The 19,508-nt window shown below is 33.1% G+C and overlaps 2 protein-coding genes across 3 annotated transcripts; both read right to left on the reverse strand.

Annotated features, from left to right (window-relative positions):
* Window positions 1–1,061: 1,061 nt before the first annotated feature.
* emc4 (ER membrane protein complex subunit 4) lies at window positions 1,062–4,182 on the reverse strand. 2 transcript variants are annotated; one of them, XM_051114368.1, is made up of 6 exons: window positions 3,992–4,182; window positions 3,414–3,530; window positions 3,210–3,327; window positions 1,572–1,725; window positions 1,332–1,492; window positions 1,062–1,250 (listed from the first exon to the last, which is right to left on the reverse strand). In XM_051114368.1, exons 2-6 carry the CDS (start codon window positions 3,515–3,517, stop codon window positions 1,215–1,217), a joined length of 573 nt encoding a protein of 190 aa, XP_050970325.1. In that variant the 5' UTR covers window positions 3,518–3,530; window positions 3,992–4,182; the 3' UTR covers window positions 1,062–1,214. The 2 variants fall into 2 exon arrangements, with proteins under 2 accessions (XP_050970325.1, XP_050970326.1); XM_051114369.1 differs by having other exon boundaries at window positions 3,210–3,324; window positions 3,992–4,180.
* A 1,070-nt stretch (window positions 4,183–5,252) lies between these two features.
* Window positions 5,253–18,290, reverse strand: si:cabz01101003.1 (ubiquitin carboxyl-terminal hydrolase CYLD). Its single transcript, XM_051114343.1, has 16 exons — window positions 18,175–18,290; window positions 17,703–17,904; window positions 17,254–17,532; window positions 15,174–15,548; window positions 14,982–15,087; window positions 13,003–13,514; window positions 12,753–12,918; window positions 10,656–10,797; window positions 10,219–10,341; window positions 10,002–10,093; window positions 8,353–8,416; window positions 8,011–8,209; window positions 7,822–7,930; window positions 6,389–6,507; window positions 6,099–6,306; window positions 5,253–5,834 (listed from the first exon to the last, which is right to left on the reverse strand). Exons 2-16 carry the CDS (start codon window positions 17,880–17,882, stop codon window positions 5,650–5,652), a joined length of 2,859 nt encoding a protein of 952 aa, XP_050970300.1. The 5' UTR covers window positions 17,883–17,904; window positions 18,175–18,290; the 3' UTR covers window positions 5,253–5,649.
* Window positions 18,291–19,508: the final 1,218 nt, after the last annotated feature.

The raw sequence follows: 19,508 nt of genomic DNA on the forward strand, positions 1-19,508 counted from the left end.
ATGTTGTGAAAGAGTGTGTTTATCTGAAGGTTCATTGACTCCAGAAGACATGTTTGAGAGGGGAGTTTTTCTGTTCTTTAACAAGACTCTCTTCTGAACATTCTGTCTGTTTAGGAGAAGAACCCGTCGGTCGGGTTGTGCCGATCTTCTTGTTCTCTGGGTGGAGACCCTCGTTTTCAGCATTCATCATGATGACAAACAGAAACTCACAGCTCACAAACACATCACAGTCCATCAGCTCTTACATACACATTTGTCAGACGGTGTAGGATCTCATAAACATCAGTGGAACGTGTGATATGGTGCTGAACTAGTAAATCAAGCTCAGCTCTCAGTCAGTTGAGTTCAGGCGGTTATGTAAGGCTACAGCTCTATTTTAGGCTCTATTGTTGTGAAATCAGTAAATCTCCTTAAACTATCCTAAACATTCATCAGAGATTAATCAGTAACTTTAATCTACAATTGTGTATCAAAATCAGTTTTCATATGAAAAAGAAAAGGTCTCACGGTTTTCCCTTTTGCATTTATGACTCAATATGACTCAAATTTTAATTTCACCTAAACATCACTGATGAACAATTCACTATTTATACAGAAGTGCCCTAATTATAAACGTCTCTTAAAATGTATAAATAGATAATTGGTGTTCTAAATACCAATACCGTTATTATTCTTGTATTTTTACTGAAATATTATATTAAAAATAGTGTATAATAAAACTGTATAATTATTTTTTCCACCTAATCCTCAGTGATAATTTACTTTTATGTGGAAATGTATTTAGTATATATCATAAACATAAATATACACCTATAATACATCTTTAAAATATCCAGTTTTAGATAAAAAAAAAAAAAAAAAAAAAAAAAAAAAAAAAAGTGAAATAAACACACCATCTCTTATAATTGTCCTATTGCATCGTAGGTGAAAAATGAGCCAGACCTGTTGTTTATGTAATTATAATTTCACCTAAAAATCAAAGATGAATATTTCATGCTTTATGCAGAAAAAAAAATTGAGTGAAGTGAATAAAAAAATCCATATTTCCACTTCAAAGCAGCAAATGTTAAACAAACTTTATTAATTTTAAGCAAATCACAAAACAGATCAAAACACAAACGATCAGCATTAACACAAACCATCAGTATAACTTAATTAATCAGGTTAAAATGTTCACGGTAAATACACCGCGTGCGTGTGTGTGTGTGTGTGTGTCACATGACCATCCCTCCGCCCATGATCTCCAGTCTCTGTGTAGAAAACAAACACAAACAGGTGTGAAAAGGATGTGAAGACACACACAAACACGAGCTCATGAATTATTCACGCACCTGAGGTGGCTCTATGAACGCCAGCCAATCAGACGAGTGCGTCGGGAGGAGTCCCATTGATTGACACTTGTAGACGGCCAGTGCGGATCCCAGCAGATTCCCGATGAGATACACCAGACCCTGGAGCCACTGCTGACTGGAGCTCTCCAACAGCTTAAACGCTTCACACACACGACGTTCAGTTGATGAGAGTGTGTTGTTTATGATGAGAACGTGTGTGTGTAAATATGAGTTACTTACTGGCTGACATGGACATGAGTGCCTGGATGGGTCTCCAGGCCATCATACACACCATCATGATGGGGAAGATGGAGATGGTGTTTCCAGACATGTACATGATGAAGAGGTTCATGGGAATCTGCTTCAGCGGACCCAACGCCACGTCCCAGCACCTCTACACACACACACACACACACACACACACACAAGACCATCAGAGGAACAGTTGTAATGAAATCAGTGTGCTATTTTTAATATCGTATACTTGAGAGGATTTTTTCTGTACTAGACAATATTCAGCTTTAAATTATGCACCATTTATTTATATTCATTCTATCAGTCTATTTATAATACAAATATTTTATGCTATTTTTAATTAATACAGTTAAAAATAACAATTTTTAAAAATGATTTAAAATCCAATGCATGGAAAGCAAATTAATGCTATCTGACTGGAGAAATAAAGAAAATATATATTATAGCCACTGCAAATAAATAAATACATAAATTAATATATATATATATATATATATATATATATATTTTTTTTTTTTTTTTTTTTTTTACACAATTCTTTACTTTTATTAGGTTTTGCTGTTGGATTTATATTTAGACAAAATATTTGATTAAAAAAAAAAAATTCATCAAGGTGGCTGATTTGCAGATTCTGCCCAGAAACACTGCTCTGTATTTTTCTTGTTTATTTTGTAGAAGCTGGTGTGATATCAAAGTGTTGTTGATAAAATCTCTACTAAAAATATCTACTTTTGATTTAATTACTATATTTGTTTGTTACTGTTTTAAAAAAATGCCTGTTTGAATAATTTAAAATTTACATCATAAACAATATCTAAAAAAACCCAACAAACAATATACAAAAGTAAAAACTTAAAAGCAATATGAACTATACGATTGTTTATTCATGCATATATATATTTTTCTGTATTTGTCTTTCTATATACCCCTGACATGTTTGGTAATATGCGCCCCTAGACCATAAAACCAGTTATAAGTATATATATACGGGAATATTTGTAGCAATAGCCAAAAATACATCGTATAGGTCAAAATTATTGATTTTTCTTTTATGCCAAAAATCATTAGGATATTAAGTAAAGATCATGTTCCATGAAGATATTTTGTACATTTCTTACCGCAAATATATCTAAACTTAATTTTTGATTAGTAATATGCACTGCGAAGATCTTCATTTGGACAACTTTAAAGGCAATTTCTTAATATTTAGATTTTTTTTTCACCCTCAGATTACAGATTTTCAAATAGTTGTATCTCGGCCAAATATTGTCTTATCCTTACAAACCCTACAGCAATGAAAGCTTATTTATTTAATTTCTAGATGATGTAATCTTATGTAAAACCTCAAATTGACCCTTATGACTGGTTTTGTGGCTCAGGGTAGTAGTCTTGTCTGTAGAACACACTCTAAATAAATCAATATTTCTCATTAATTTCCATATTTGACTACTGACTACAAGTGTAACTATTTAATGTAAGCAGTGTATCTTTATTTATTATCACTATCATTTAATATTTTCTAATTACACCCACATTGTTTGTAGCACTGTTTTCAGAAACAGTTCACCCAAAAATCATAACGCTCATCATTTATTGTCCATCATGTTGGGTTCAGATCCTCACCTTCTCCACCAGGTTGCGGTCAGCCTCCTGTACGCTGGTGTCCGGGACGGGTTTATCCGAGTATCCCACCGGATACATGACGTCTCCATCCTTACTCTGCCTGTCGCCGCGATTCCTGCTGAGAGAAGCGCAGAAAACCACGTGAGGAGCAGAACCGGATGGAGGTTTGTGGACGCTCTCGTTAGCGATGATGTGACGCCGCACCTGCTGTTGCCGAGGCTCAGCTCCAGCGCCCACTTCATCCTCTTTCCAGTGGCTCCGCCCCTCGTGGCCAGAGCCCCGCCCCCCTGAGCGCCCGGTGACGTCATCGCGTCAGTCCAGCTGAACACAAACGCATCAAACTTTATGTTCAGACAATTCAAGACCTTCACAACATACTCTGACGCTGTCTGAAGATTTACTTTAAGAGTAATATACAGAATTTTGAAATATTATAATGTTTAGACACTGATGCGTTGTTACAAAAAGTGTCTAAATCCTGACATAAACAGTGGCTTCTTTAATTCTCTCAGTTTTTCGTTGATTGTCAGGTTTCAGACTCATTCTCCTGTATGATGTGATTTCTCTCAGTCACAGTATGTTGGCGTGTATAAAACAGTAATGACCGATTCATGAAAACGTAATATTCGCATACGACTTGATAGGCATAAACATATATACTGTGTCTGCTCATAAAACACTTAAATACTGAATGAATTACTGCATTATAGGGTTGATATTCTGATCGTGTCGGTGTATTTGTGTGTGTTTGATGTGAATGTTGATGTCGATGATCGTCTCACCGTTCGCCGTTCTTCGATCAGCCGTTAATTAAACGAGAACAACTATCAAATGTTCGTCTGAAGCAGTAAATGATCAGATTGAATCAGACTTAATGATCAAACAAAATAACAACGCAACATGAGAAGCGCTGCTGCCTCTCCACACGGGAACCTGCAGGTGACGTCACGCGAACCGCACTTCCGTCCCCAACTCATGACGTCAGAGACAAGGCTGTCTTCCTGCTCTAAGATATTATTTTTTACATACATACATACATACATATATACACTACCGTTCAAAAGTTTGGGGTCAGTACATTTTTATTGTTTCTTTTTTTTTTTTTTTTAAGAAATTAATACTTTTATTCACCAAAGATGTATTAAGTTAATAATTAAAAGTTTTATTAAAAGTTAATAATAAATAATTTACATTGTTATAAAATATTTATATTTTGAATAAACACTGTACTTTTTAAACTTGTTATTCATGAAAGAATCCTGAAAAAAAAAAAATCACAGGTTCCAAAAAATATTTGGCAGCACAACTGTTGATATTATCCAACATTGATCATTCTAATAATAAATCCGCATATTAGAATGATTTCATTTTTCATCACAGGAATAAATTCTATTTTAAAGTATGTTAAAATAAAAAACATTATTTTATATTGTAAAAACATTTTGCAATATTAGTTTTTTTTTCTATATTTTTAATCAAATAAATGCAGCCTTGATGAGCATAAGAGACTTCTTTAAAGACTATTACAAGTCTTACTGACCCCAAACTTTTGAACGGTAGTGTATATATATATAAAATAAAAATGAAGAAATAAAGGTACTTGAAATAAGAAATATTGAATAAAAAATACATGGTAATAAAAGTACCAAATAAATATAATAAATTATAATAAATATTGAAGATTACTAAATAAAAAATAAATCATGGGGAAAAAATGAATGAATAATGAGAAAATTAATAATAAATTATGATTAAATAACAAACACATAAAACTAATTATTATTATTATTATTATTATTATAAAAAAATATTGTTTTTTATACATTTTTATAAGTAATGAAATATAATGCATAATAAAATACATAATTTTATATTACGCATTTACTATAGGATAAACACTTAAAATACTAAATAAAACAAAATACTTAAAATACTGAAAAACTAAAATATGATAAAATAACTAATAATGGAAACAAATAAATGGGAAAAAATATATTTTTATTATTTAGTTTAATAGATGGAAAATTGTTAATAATAAAAATGTAAATAAGAACAATACTTTATGAGTATTACTGATTATTTGTGAGTGACATTGTGATGTTTGTCCATAAATAATTTCTCTCCAAATCTAAATATTTATTTTAAACAGCAAAACATTATAATGTTTGTTTGACTGTAATTGCCCATAAATACTGTCTTTGATTTTAAGGTTATTTTGATGCCCATCAGAAGAAATAAAACGCAACAAAACACGCATTAGCATACAGGTCATGTTTCTTTTTATAAAATTAAAATGTGCATTTGTAAACATACATAAACATGCAATGCGTTCTGTTAAAAAATCTCTTAAAAATAACTATTTACAATCGCACACTTTCCTCCTGTGCTGCACTGACACACACACACACACACACACACACACACACACACACATGTTGTGTTATTTGTAGAGAGAGAGCTGTGGACAGTGGTAGAGACACATGTAGGCGTCACACAGTAGGCGGCGGACGGGATCTCTGAGCGACGCCACGTCCAGACGAGCGATTTCATCCACGGACAGACTCAGATAACGGCCGACCTCCGGACATGCTCGAACCTGCGGCACGTTAAAGCCGTTCTCTCCTCCTGGGGAGAAATGCAATTAAAAATACATATATTAATGTAAATAATTTAATTAAACAAATATAATTAATATCATTAAAACAGGAGCTAATTAAAACTAGGCATTAAAATAATACAAATTTACAAATATTAATTTAAATTATATTAATTAATAACCAATATTATTGTAAAAAAAAATCATTAAATTCATTAAAACATTTTTTTTGTAAAAAATGTAAATTTTAATTATTTTATTTAATATAATTAATTTTTTTTTTAATATAATACCCTCTCTGTCAGCCATGCTGTCGAAGAAGAGCCAGTCGGTGGGTTGGGGTCCGTGTTTGACGAAGCTCACGTAGTGGCTCGTCTCGATGCAGGTGACGGCGAACAGATCCATCAGCTGACGGGCCCCGTGAACCGGCCCTTCCCAGCAGCCCCGCGGCACCCGCACCTCCACCGGCCTGTGCGTCTGACGCTTCTTATGTGTGTGAACCTGACAGAGACCACAGACGTGTCAGGAAAGTGTGTGTGACTGAGTGTGTGTGTGTGTCAGTGTATGAGTGTGTGTGTGTTACCTGTGTGTTACAGGTGTTGCAGTACTGTTTTAATTGTCCAGGTGTGATGTCAACATCCTCGTAACACTGCAGACACTCCCACTGCGCCACCGACTGACAGATACTGCACTGACGCAGAGCTGCACACACACACAATAAACATTTAAAAAAAATAAATAATATATGAATGATACACGATAAATATTTGTAAATGTAGATTTATATCTTTGTTGATCAAATTTATATACAACTTTAATTTAATAAATAGTGAAAATTATTCATTAACAAATAAACAATGGAGGGAAAAAAAAAAAATCAATGAATGAAAATGTATAATAAATACTGAATAAATAAACAAATCAAAATAATCCATAATTAATAATAAAATAACTTTTTTTAATAAATGTAGAAAAACAATTTTTATAATTGTTTTTATAATTAAATCTAATGCACTATAACCTAAAGATATGTTTAAAATATTATAAACATTTTATGTTATAGCTATACTATAAAGTAAACACAGAAATACTAAAGAATTCAAAATACTTAAAATACTGAAGAACTAAATTATCATAAAATAACTGATGATAATGAAAACAAATAAATAAAAATAAATAATGGGGAAAAATCTAATAAAAATGAAAAAAAAAAAAAATAAATAAATCAATGAAAATAAATAATAAATACTGAATAAATAAACAAATAAAAAATAAACCATAATTATCAATTTTTGATAATTATGAAAATAAATCTAATGTACTATAATAATGTACTATAATCATAATGTACTATAAAAACAAATAAATCAAAAATAAATGGGGGGAAAAAATCAAATAAAAATAATATAAATAAATAATAAATACTGAATAAATAAACAAATAAAAACAAACTAAAAATAAACATAATTAACCATAAAATAAAAATATGAAAACATAATTTTTATGAATTTGTATTATTAATGAAATACATCTAATGTACTATAAAATGACATATATAATTTTAAAATATCATAAACATTTTATGTTACACCTACACTAAAAAATAAACACAAAATTAAAATACTGAAGAACTAAATTATAATAAAATAACTACAATAACTATAATTATAATAAAATGATAATGAAAACAAATAAATACAAATAAATAATGTGAAAAATTAATAATTAATAAAAAAAAAACAAATAAAAAAAAAACATTTTCAATGAGTCAATGAATAATGAAGAAACAGTATGAATGATAATGAAATAAATATACTAAAAATATTCTGAAATAAAGAATAAAATGAAATATTTCATTATATACATTTACTATAAAATAAATGCAAAAATTCTAATGAATAGAAATGAATAAACGTTCAAAAAAATATATATAATACTAACATATAAAAATAATAAAAATAAAACTATAAATGATGCAAATGTGATAAGTAATGGGTGTGTGAGTGCAGCGCTGACTCTCGTCCAGCAGGTCGGTGATGTCGAGGCTCAGCGAGGGCAGGATGGCGTCAAACATCTTGAACTCTTTGCCGAATCTGGGCATGAGGAGCGGCAAACACGACGGAGCCTGAAGAAAACAACATGAACGTCTGTGTGTTGACACATGATGATTATATCTAATACACGCGTACGTGTTTGTGCCGTCACCTCTGTGAGCTTGAGTCCCGAGTGCATGAAGGAGGATTCGAGTAACGCCTGAACGCTGGACACACGCAGGAGCCCCGCAGACGGAGACAAGACCGGAGACAGACCAGGAGAAGCGGGAGAAACCAGAGGAGACGACGGAGAAACAGACGGAGGAAAGAGCTGATAGATGAAACACTCCTGCGCCTTCTGACTCACAGACCTGAAAACACACACACGAGTCAGGAGATCCTGCTGTACATCATAAAGAGACGAACTACACATGCGTTACTGAGGAAAATGTGCTTAGTACATCGTATAGTTCAGTATTACATCTGACGCTCACTAATGCAGACAAACACACACCTGATCTTCAGAAGCGGTTCAACCTGGAGAAGCAGGAAAAGCTGGTTGAGGAATTCCTCTGGATCTGAACACACACACACACACACTGGCGTTAGTCTCCCAAATGGTTCGAAGTCACAGATTCTTAAAGACTGGAAAACAGTAGAAATATCAACGATTTCATAAAATGAAAGCATTAAAACTACACAATGATTTCAGCGAGAGTTTTCATCACATTATCAACACCTCACACGTCTCTTCAGTGCAATAGTCACTAATAAAAACGTCTTTATGATTTGTGACAGAACAGAATTATTTACAGTTATAAAGCAAGAACTGAATTTCCTTCATGTTTTTAGAAATATCAGACCTCATGAGGAGACACAAATCTAAAATCATGTTTTTTATTAATATACTCACTTTTTTTTTCTATATGATGGTGATATCAATCACATCAGGGTTACTGTAGTTAACTAAAACCTTATATTTCATTATTTAAAGTAAATTATATAAATACACAATAAATTGTATATTTATGTTTGTATTGTTTTGTATTTTGTTACTTTTGTGGATCTGGACCTTAGAGTCTGAAATAAAGGAATGATGAAAATAAGCATTAACCAAAGTAAAATAAAATATAAAACACTTAAACTTATTTCATTCCAGCTAGTTGTGACATTTCTTGTTCATTAATAAAAAAAAGTACTATTCAGACATATTAAAAAAACAAAACAATAATAATAAAAATGACATTTAAAAAAAAAAAAACTAAACTAAAAATTAAAATAAAATAAAAAGGTAAAATGGATGAAATGGATAATTCATGATCAGCTCTGGTTTACACCACATTACACTAAATATTTTTACTATTTAAAATATCTGTTTTCTAAATGTTAAAATGTCATTTATTCCTGTGATTTCAAAGCTGAATTTTTAGCATCATTACTCCAGTCCCACGATCCTTCAGAAATCATTATAATATTCTGATTTGCTGCTTAAAAACGTTTATTATTATTATTATTATGTTGAAAACAGCGGAGTAGAATTTTTTCAGGTTTCTTTGATGAATAGAAAGTTCAGACGAACAGCAGAAATAGAACATTAAAAACGTATAATATTAATGTTTATCGGAAACAGAAATCTTTTGTAACATTATAAATAACTTTTGATCAATTTAAAGCATCCTTGCTAAATAAAAGTATTCATTTCTATTATTTGGTATAGTTTATAATAGTGTATAATGTTACAAAAGCTTTTTATTTCAGATAAATGCTGATCTTCAGAACTTTCTCTTTATCAAAATATACTCAACTGTTAAATATTGATAATGATAATGATAATAATAATAATAAATGTTTCTGGAGCAGCAAATCATCATATCAGAATGATTTCTGAAAGATCGTGTGACACTGAAGACTGGAGTAATGATGCTGAAAATTCAGCTGCGCAACACAGAAATAAATTACATTGTAACATAGATTCGCATAGAAAACAGTTGTTTTAAATTGTAATAATATTTCACTATTTTTAAGAGACTTCTTTAAAAAAAAATATCGAAAATCCCAAAACTTTTGTCTGGTAGTGTATTTCAAAGTTTTGTGTCTCATGGGCAACGTGATGTTATGTTCTCTCTCTCTCACACACACACACACACACACACACACACACACCTTTCTCCTCATTGGTAAATCCTGAATCGGCGGTTTCTTCTTTAAGTAGTTTGCGTAAAGCCATGGTTTTACTGGCACACACATATCCGTACCTGCAGGACAAACACACACACACACACACACACACACACACACGATCAGGATGGGAAATCATTGTATTTCATCCGTTTGTCACAGTGTCAGGAGATGTTTACATGTGTGTGTGTTTGTGTTTTACCGGCGCAGAGGATTGACGATCTCGCAGCGCAGCAGATCCTGAGCGCTGTGACTGATGGGATTGTTCTGAGGACCAGACGGCCAAAACAACAGCCAATCGAACGAGCTGCAGCACGAGAATATACTGACACAGAGAAACATGAACGCGTTAGTGAAGACAGAACTAGAATAACAGAATAACAGACAGAGAGAGATGAAAACCCTCTCACAGATCAGTGATGAAGAGCAGTGAACAAGTAACAGATTCAGATTAAACTTTATTCATTTACACTGACCTAATGCTGAACGGTACATTTTTAAATATTTATGACAGTGTTATTTCAGTAGCACTGATATACCCTTCGTTTTTTATATTTTCTGCTTCGACTTTCATTGTGTTTTTGTCATTCATTTGTTGTTGTTGGTTGCGTTCGGGCGGGTGGACGGAGTTTTATGTACCTGAAGAGAGACGCGTCCAGGTAGCAGGAGTTCAGGTGTCCCTGAATGCCTTTCTTGAAGCCCTCGTATGTCAGACGGGCGTCTGGACCCGACAGCGGAGGCGTGTGATCCTCCACACGCTTACTGCTCCAGTTAGCAAACGCTGAAACACACCGTCACACTCGCTCAGCACACACACACTACTGACAGCAAATACTGCACTGACATCAACGAGACCGTTGATTAACACATTACTGCTGCAATTGCCATTTTTGCCGTAATAATAAAAGCGTTATTGAATATTTTACAATTTTATGCATCATTATGGATTATGCATAAATATACCAAGGCATCATTTTCTTTTAATTAAATTGTTAAATGCTCAGAATATTTTCACTGTAATAAAACACATTATTATATATGTAGGAATTGTATTCATTATTATGCATAAATATATTAAGGCATTTTTTTAAAATAAAATCCCAAATTAAGACCTTACAGAATTTAAGGCATTATTCCAGCATTTTTTGGCAGTAATAATATGCAATATTACATATTTTGCATAATGCATAAATATTTAAAAGCTTAACTGTAAAGTAATTCAACTAAATGAGGACCTTCCAGAATTTAAGAATTTAATTAGAATTTAATCACTGCAATATGTTTGCAGTAACAATACGCATTTTTATATATTTTGCAATATTTATTTTAATGGATTAAGCTAAAATTATAACTTAATATTTTAATAATTAACTATCTATCTATCCATCTATACATACATACACTTTATATTATAATTAATGATAAATAATACATTTTATGCATTAGTATGTATTATGCATAAATACATTATTGCATACTTTTTTTTAATTGAATTGCTAAATGACGACCCAACAGAATTTAAGACATAATTGCTGCAATATGTTTGCACTAACAGTATGCATTGTTATATATTTTGCAATATTTATTGTAATGGAACTTAATATTTTAATAATGAATACATTTATATATATAAATTTAAATAATACATTTTATGTGTTACTATCTATTAGGCATAAATATATTAATGCATACTTTTCTTTTAATTGAATTGCTACATGAGGACCTTGCAGAATTTAACATAAATTTAAAGGAGAAGTCCACTTCCAGAACAACAATTCACAAATAATTTACTCACCCCCTTGTCATCCAAGATGTTCATGAAATTATGTTTTTTGAGGAAAACATTTCAGGATTTTCTTCATATAATGGACTTCAATTGTGTCCCCGATTTTGAACTTCCAAAATGTAGTTTAAATGCAGCTTCAAAGGCTCTAAACGATGCCAGGCGAGGAAGAAGGGTCTCATCTAGTGAAACGATCACTCATTTTTTCCTTTTGAGTCATTTTGGTCATTTTAGCAAAATCAGCATCACGTGACAGCCGCATAAGATCAACGAACGACTCGGAAAACCCGAAGACTCGAAACAGGTGAACTAATTCCAGTACAGAACCTAACAGGATGTTGCACACGCACGACTGAATGAATCACTCCCCGAGACGACTCGTTCTTCCCGAGTCACATTAAAGATTCGTACAAAATGAATGAATCGTTCAAGAACAACCCGTGGACGCGCATCTGAGAGCCTGTGCTACACCAGCTTTTGTGCTTAAAAAGTATACACATTTTTATTTTTCGAAAACAACAACTAGATAAGACTCTTCTTCCTCGGCTGGGATCGTTTAGAACCCTTGAAGCTGCATAAAAACTACATTTTGGAAGTTCAAATTCGGTGCACCAATGAAGTCCATTATATGCAGAAAAATCCTGAAATGTTTTCCTCAAAAACCATAATTCCTTTACAGCTGAAGACAGAAAGACATGAACATCTTGGATGACAAGGGGGTGAGTACATTATTTGTAAATTGTTGTTCTGGAAGTGGACTTCTCCTTTAACATTTTTGTAGCAACAGCACACAACATTACATATTTTAATTTTATGCATTATATTACAATACATAGATACATTGTACATTAATGGAAGCTGTTGATCTGTTGTTACAAGCACTATATAAACGAAACTGACTGAACTTGCATGTGCAGCTGCACTAACGTAAGCACCGAAGATGCTCCGCTCACCAATTGAGTTGCATCGATCGACCTGATTGATGGGCAGTTCAGGTTCCGGAAACCTGGAGTCGCGTCTGCAGTTCCTCAGTTTGACGAAGAGGCCTTTGTTAGCGGGACAGCGGAAGTGACGTTCACCCAGATAACTGCCATCCGTGGCGGCGGACAACTCCTGATCCTGGGGACGTATACAGAAAATTTGTAATTGTATATTATTAAATATTATTAGTAGTACTGACGTATTTGGGAGTCATTTGTGTACCAGCTCGATTCCAGCGACCGGTTCCGGGATGTTGTTGATTTGTCCAATCCAGCGAATGACTCCGAAAAGGGGCGGGTCGTTCACCTCCACCATGGATCCCACCTCCAACCACGTGCTAAACTCCGCCTTCTGCTCAGCGACCGCTGGAGACAGGAGGTTGTGGAATCCGTTGGAGGAGCGGGACTGGTCGATGGGCGGGGACATGGGCGGGGCCTGTGGTTTGTTGGGCAGGACCACGGGAGGCAGCAGAGCAGGTTTGGGTGTATTGAGCGGAGGAGGTTTTAGAGCGGCTTTAGGGACGGAGGAGGACGGAGGCTGGAGGGCTTTTTTAGCTGTCACCAGCATGGACGGCTGGATGAGCGGCCGGTTCGCGGGCGTCGTCGTGGGCTGTGACGGGTCTTTGCTGGGTGACGGAGGCTGAAGGGCGGCTTTATTGGAGACGGGCAGCGGCGGCAGTTGAGGAAGCGGTTTGGGACTCGTCACAGCCAGAGGAGACCGTTCAGATCGAGATTCTGCACAATAAAACGTGACACATACGCATATAGATAGACAGATATAGATTATTAGTTATTTTAGACATTGATTACAAAGAATAATTCAGCCCAAATAAAACTGATGTCGTTCCAAGCCCTTCTTTTGTCAGATGTTGATGCTCATTATTCTCTTACACACATAGTAAAAACGTAAAAAAAAAAAAAAAAAAAAAAAGCTATCATATGACATATTTAAAAATATAAATTATACATTAGTACACTTTTTAAAAATTAATTTCTATTTTATTATTATATTATAACAATGTTCAAATTTATTTAATATTACAGTCACTTTTAATAACATTTCATATTTTATTGTACTATTTTTTAATGCAATAATTATTATTTATTGTAATACTCTAGTATTTATTTATGTTTCATTAAATTAAAAAGTATTCTTCATAAGTGAAAGCTGTTTGTGTACCAGCTTTATTACAGCATATATTTATTTTAAATAAAAGCTATGTATTTATTTAAACTAACATACTCTACTTTAATAATACATTAATAAAAACTTTATATTGATATTGTACTGTATTACAGCAGCAAATCAGCATATTAGAGTAATTTCTGAAGGATCATGTGACACTGAAGACTGGAGTAATGATGCTGAAAATTCAGCTTTAACAATTTATAATAAATAACATTTTAACATAGATTCACATAGAAAACAGCTGTTTTAAATTGTAATAATATTTCACTATTTTTACTGTATTTTTGAGCAAATAAAAGCAGCCTCGATGAGCAGATGAGACTTCTTTCAGAAACATTAAAAATTTTGTAATTTTTTAAAAAGTACTATTTTACTGTACTATATGTAATACAATTACATACTATTTAATGCAATAATCATTATTTATTTATTGTAATATTGTAGTATTTATTTTTCATTAAATTAAAAACTATTCTTAATAAGTGAAAGCTGTTTGTGTACCAGCTTTATTACGGCACATTTTTATATTAAATAAAAGCTATTTTTAAAAAATTTAAACTAACATATTTCTAATTATCTAATTATACATTAATAATCATTTTATACAGATATTGTACTGTATTACAGCAGCCAATCATCATATTAGAATGATTTCTGAAGAATCATGTGACACTGAAGACTGGAGTAATGATGCTGAAAATTCATCTTTGATCACAGAAATAAATTACAGTTTAACATAGATTCACACAGAAAACAGTTGTTTTAAATTGGTATAATATTTCACTATTTTTACTGTATTTTTAATCAAATAAAAGCAGCTTTGATGAGCAGATGAGACTTCTTTCAGAAACAATACATTTTTTTAAATTATTACAAACCTCATATGCACTTATTTGATAGTTTTATGGTGTTTTTTTTAAAGCTTGACAGCATTTGTTTACATTATTTTATCTAATTAGGTGCATTCTTTGTTTAAAGGTCTTGATTGTTGATAACTGATGCAGAAATGTTACCTGGGGTTACTTTAGAGAGAGGAAGCAAAGCTCCAAAGTCAGGCGACGGGATGGAGCACAGTTTGGTGTTTTTATAATATCCATCCCACGATCCTCCTGGCTGATCCTAAACACACACAAACACACGTTAAACCCAAAGTTACCTTCCTGACAACTAAAAGTTTACATTCAACTCAGGACGTCAAAACTCACCAGTAAAACTCCCACATAAATTGCAGACGGGGCGCGGTGAGACAGGGGCCCGCAGAACTGGACGCTCCCGCGCTGGACGCACTCGTCCCGAGTGAAACAGACCCTCTGTCCCACGGCGAACGGCTGCGGCACGCCGGGATTGGGGCTGGACTCCGCAGCACGTGACAGTATGTTGACGGGATTCTGGCCGTTAGCGGACGCCGCGTGGTTCGACTGGTGCGGATGGCGGTCGTTGTCACCGGAGCTGCCGCCGCGGGACGATCGAGGGAGCGTGAGGTCACTGACCGGGAGGAACATGGCGCAGCCGTCCGGACACGTGAACAACTGATGCCCTTTATAGCTTCCGTTGCCTTTACCGCGACCTGCTGCCCATCCCTGACAGAGATTAAACAACGACAGACGGAATATTTTTTGAACATGTTTAAAACACACTTCATTATAATTTTACATAAAATCAAACATATTATTTATTCATTAAATAACGTAATAATAATAAAAATAATAATTCATTTAATAATGAAAAACGATGTAATTAAAAATTATTAGAGGAAGAGATATGTATATTACTATAATACATACTATTCATTATAAAAATTATAACTATTTTTATTGTAATTCATTATATATAGATCACTTATTAAAGAAAACAAATTATGAATATTGTAGAGGAAGAGATATGTAAAATATATTTAATAACATCTGCAGAATACATTATTTTATTATTCATCATATATACACAATTATTTGTTTATAATGTGTATCATGATACGCAATAATAAAAGCGTTTTATAAAAATAAATATTGTATTACAATTTATTAAATGTATTTAATTATTTATATATAATTGACATACTGAAAATAATTATTAGAAATAAATATTTTATTCTAATTATTATTTCTTACTGCTACTTTTAAAATAGTGGTTTCTTGTTTTCAACAAACTATACTAAATATATTTATTATTAAATGTATTCATAATTATACTAATAATTAGTAGCAGTAGTATTATGCATTCATTTTATTTTTATTAATTATAACTTTACTGTTTTTCATTACGTTTTTACAAATGTTATATATATATATATATATATATATTTGTGTGTGTATGTATGTATATGTACACTACCGTTCAAAAGTTTGGGGTCAGTAAGACTTGTAATAGTCTTTAAAGAAGTCTCTTATGCTCATCAAGGCTGCATTTATTTGATTAAAAATATAGAAAAAAAACAGTAATATTGCAAAATGTTTTTACAATATAAAATAATGTTTTTTATTTTAACATACTTTAAAATAGAATTTATTCCTGTGATGAAAAGCTGAATTTTTATCAGCTGTTACTTCAGTCTTAAGTGTCACATGATCCTTCAGAAATCATTCTAATATGCAGATTTATTATTAGAATGATCAATGTTGGATAATATCAACAGTTGTGCTGCCAAATATTTTTTGGAACCTGTGATTTTTTTTTTTTCAGGATTCTTTCATGAATAACAAGTTTAAAAAGTACAGTGTTTATTCAAAATATAAATATTGTATAACAATGTAAATTATTTATTATTAACTTTTATATACTTTTTATAAACTTTTAATTATTAACTTAATACATCCTTGGTGAATAAAAGTATTAATTTCTTAAAAAAAAAAAAAAAAAAGAAACAATAAAAATACTGACCCCAAACTTTTGAATGGTAGTGTATGTATGTATATATATTTTTTTAAGTTTTCAAAAATCATGTTTTTATTGTATTATTGTGTTAGTTAGCTGATTTTTAGTTGTTGTTGTTGTTGTTTTCTACCTAATCAAAATAACCCAACTGCAGTTTGATGGAGATGAACTGGAATGCACAATGAAAAAACATGATTTCTGAAAATTGTTAAAAACGGAGTTATCTGTTTTTGCAAATGAACTCTTCATATAAATAATAAAAAAAATATTTTTATGTATATATACGTATTCTCTATTCACAATATCTCACAGTTTTTTTTTTTTACACTTTTTTTCACTTGGAAGGTATTATAATTGGAATTCAGATTTTGAATTTTTCCCCCAGTGTATTGTTCAATGTGACTTCAAACTCACTTTTAGCTGAATTCCAAAATAAACAGCGGAGCTTCCTCTCGTCAACGGCCCGCGGTAACGAAGCTCCGCCTCGGCGAGCTCTGATTGGCTGCGATTCCATATGACCCGCACCTCTGATCCCAGCGGCAAAGCGGTCATTCGCTGCAGGAACTGCGTCCTGGACAGCAGTTTGACGCGGATCTCGAGGTCAGGGACGGGTTCGAGCAGACCGGCGAGATCAGCCGGGACTTCATTGAGAACCTGCCTTTCCACCTTCACCACGCAGCCATTATCGATCACCTGTGAGAAATAAAGTGCAATGTCACTTTAAGAACTTCCTCCCGAGGAAAAAACAACTTGTTCCGAACTATGAAAACATAAACACGTGACACTGACACCAGGGAACACCACAAATCGATTTTCAGCTGATAATGACAGATCAACAGCGTGTTCGCGGTCGGGTCTCTCACCTTCACCCACAAATGATCACCTCTCGCGCTCCTGTGTCCCCCTCCCTCCTGCTGATGACACAGCTGCCCCCGCTGCAGGCGAATGGTTCCTTCCAGGTGGTCCTGCACTTTATGGTCGGACGCGACCATGTACATTTTGGGGTAGCGTCTTCTTCTACTGTGATGCGAGTCGCCGGACATTCTGATGTGAACACCTCCAAACCTGCGCAGCCCCGAAATAGTAACAACACTGAAATGTGTTTCATTCAAACCGGAGATAACACGTTGCATTGGATAAAGTCAATAAAACACTACTAGTCATCAGTGAAAGCAAAGTTTGAATCGAACTCGCTTTGTTTCAAACTGAAAAACTACGCACAAGTGAACCAACAACATTTCCTGCTTCATCAAACCTGTCAAGCCGCATCTGATCTCGGTTTTAACATCGTTTTGATTTCAAACACGCCGAAACAGACAGCAAATATCCACTTACCGACAAAGTCATCACCTCGGTGTGAAGTGCGACACTTTATCGCTCCGAAAACACAAAAATGCCTCACTTTCACCAAAGCAGGAAGCGAGATGACGGACGGCTGCGTCGACCAATCAGAGCGAAGCAATGCTTGGCCAGCGGTCGCTCTGAACGGCAGATGGGCGGGGCTTCGTTCAGAGGGAAATTCCACTGTTGCGGTTTTTATTTTGGTCTTTAGAAAGAGTTTTTTTCTTCTGACGAATATTTAGCTCATCTTCCGAGAATTCAACGGTGAATACACTTTTCTTAGACTATGTCAATAGTTTTTCAACGTAGCAGCATTTTAAATATATTTATAAGGAAATTGACCATTACTAAGCCTTCAAAGGGACGTGTCATATATTTGCTAATGTTTTATGCGATATTACAATTTTGCGCAAGTTAAATTCGCAACTTTGGATGGAAACCCGGCTGTAGTGATGGGAAATGATGAGATGAGAAAAAAAAAATGTATTTCATAAATGTTTCTGCGTTTGAGACTAGCAAAAATATTGAAATAAATAAAAACACTGAAATAATATAAACAGAGCTGGGCGGTAACTCATTACATGTGATCTGGATTATGTAATTAGATTCCAAAAATTAAGTAATTGGAGTAAGTTACATTTTAAAATATTTGTAATCAGTCTACAGTTACTTTTTTATTGATTACATTGTTACATATTATCCACACAATAGCAGTTAAATTATTCATTATTTATTGATTCGATTAATGGATTTACAAAAATCATTTCAGGTTTAAGAAGTGTTTTAACATTAGTCTATTTATTATTAGGATTAACCCCTTGAGATGTACCATCTCGTTTTCGAGGGGGTCCCAGAACACAATGCAATACAATCGCAACATAAAACAAAACAAAACACACATTAACGATACATCTTTAAACAACACTAAACACAAACGATAAAAAAAGCACCACAAAATGATTAACTAGCCATTAAAAGCTAGTAACAAATATACAACAAAACACCTAATACAAAATACACTATACACTGATCAGTGGATCCAATACACAAAAGAAAAAAACAAAAAAACAAAACAAAACAACAGTACCATTTTCAATAATAACATGTACAAACCAAAGCAAACTGTGAAAACAAAGTTTGCTTAAACATCTTAAATGATGTAATAGTTCGAATATACGCAGGTAAATTGTTCCAATCAATAGGAGCTTTAAACATAAAAGCTTTTTTACCAATTGTTTTTTTAACACAAGGAACAAAGAAATAGGTCTGAACAGAATGTCTAACTTGATAATTTGAAGAAAAAGGTACAAAATATTGTTGTAAATAAC

This window comes from Labeo rohita, chromosome 7 (assembly GCF_022985175.1).
Source record: "Labeo rohita strain BAU-BD-2019 chromosome 7, IGBB_LRoh.1.0, whole genome shotgun sequence".
NCBI lineage: Eukaryota > Metazoa > Chordata > Actinopteri > Cypriniformes > Cyprinidae > Labeo > Labeo rohita.

Excerpts from the sequence above, each read along its gene's own strand:
- emc4 (XM_051114368.1), bottom strand. The coding sequence starts at position 3,517 with ATGACGTCACCGGGCGCTCAGGGGGGCGGGGCTCTGGCCACGAGGGGC. Across the intron at positions 3,328-3,413 it reads CTGAGCCTCGGCAACAGCAG|CAGGAATCGCGGCGACAGGC; the intron begins GTGCGGCGTCAC and ends CGCTTCTCTCAG. Across the intron at positions 1,251-1,331 it reads CGTTCATAGAGCCACCTCAG|AGACTGGAGATCATGGGCGG; the intron begins GTGCGTGAATAA and ends TTTTCTACACAG.
- si:cabz01101003.1 (XM_051114343.1), bottom strand. The coding sequence starts at position 17,882 with ATGTCCGGCGACTCGCATCACAGTAGAAGAAGACGCTACCCCAAAATG. Across the intron at positions 15,088-15,173 it reads TTTATGTGGGAGTTTTACTG|GATCAGCCAGGAGGATCGTG; the intron begins GTGAGTTTTGAC and ends GTGTGTGTTTAG. Across the intron at positions 10,094-10,218 it reads ATCGTCAATCCTCTGCGCCG|GTACGGATATGTGTGTGCCA; the intron begins GTAAAACACAAA and ends TTTGTCCTGCAG.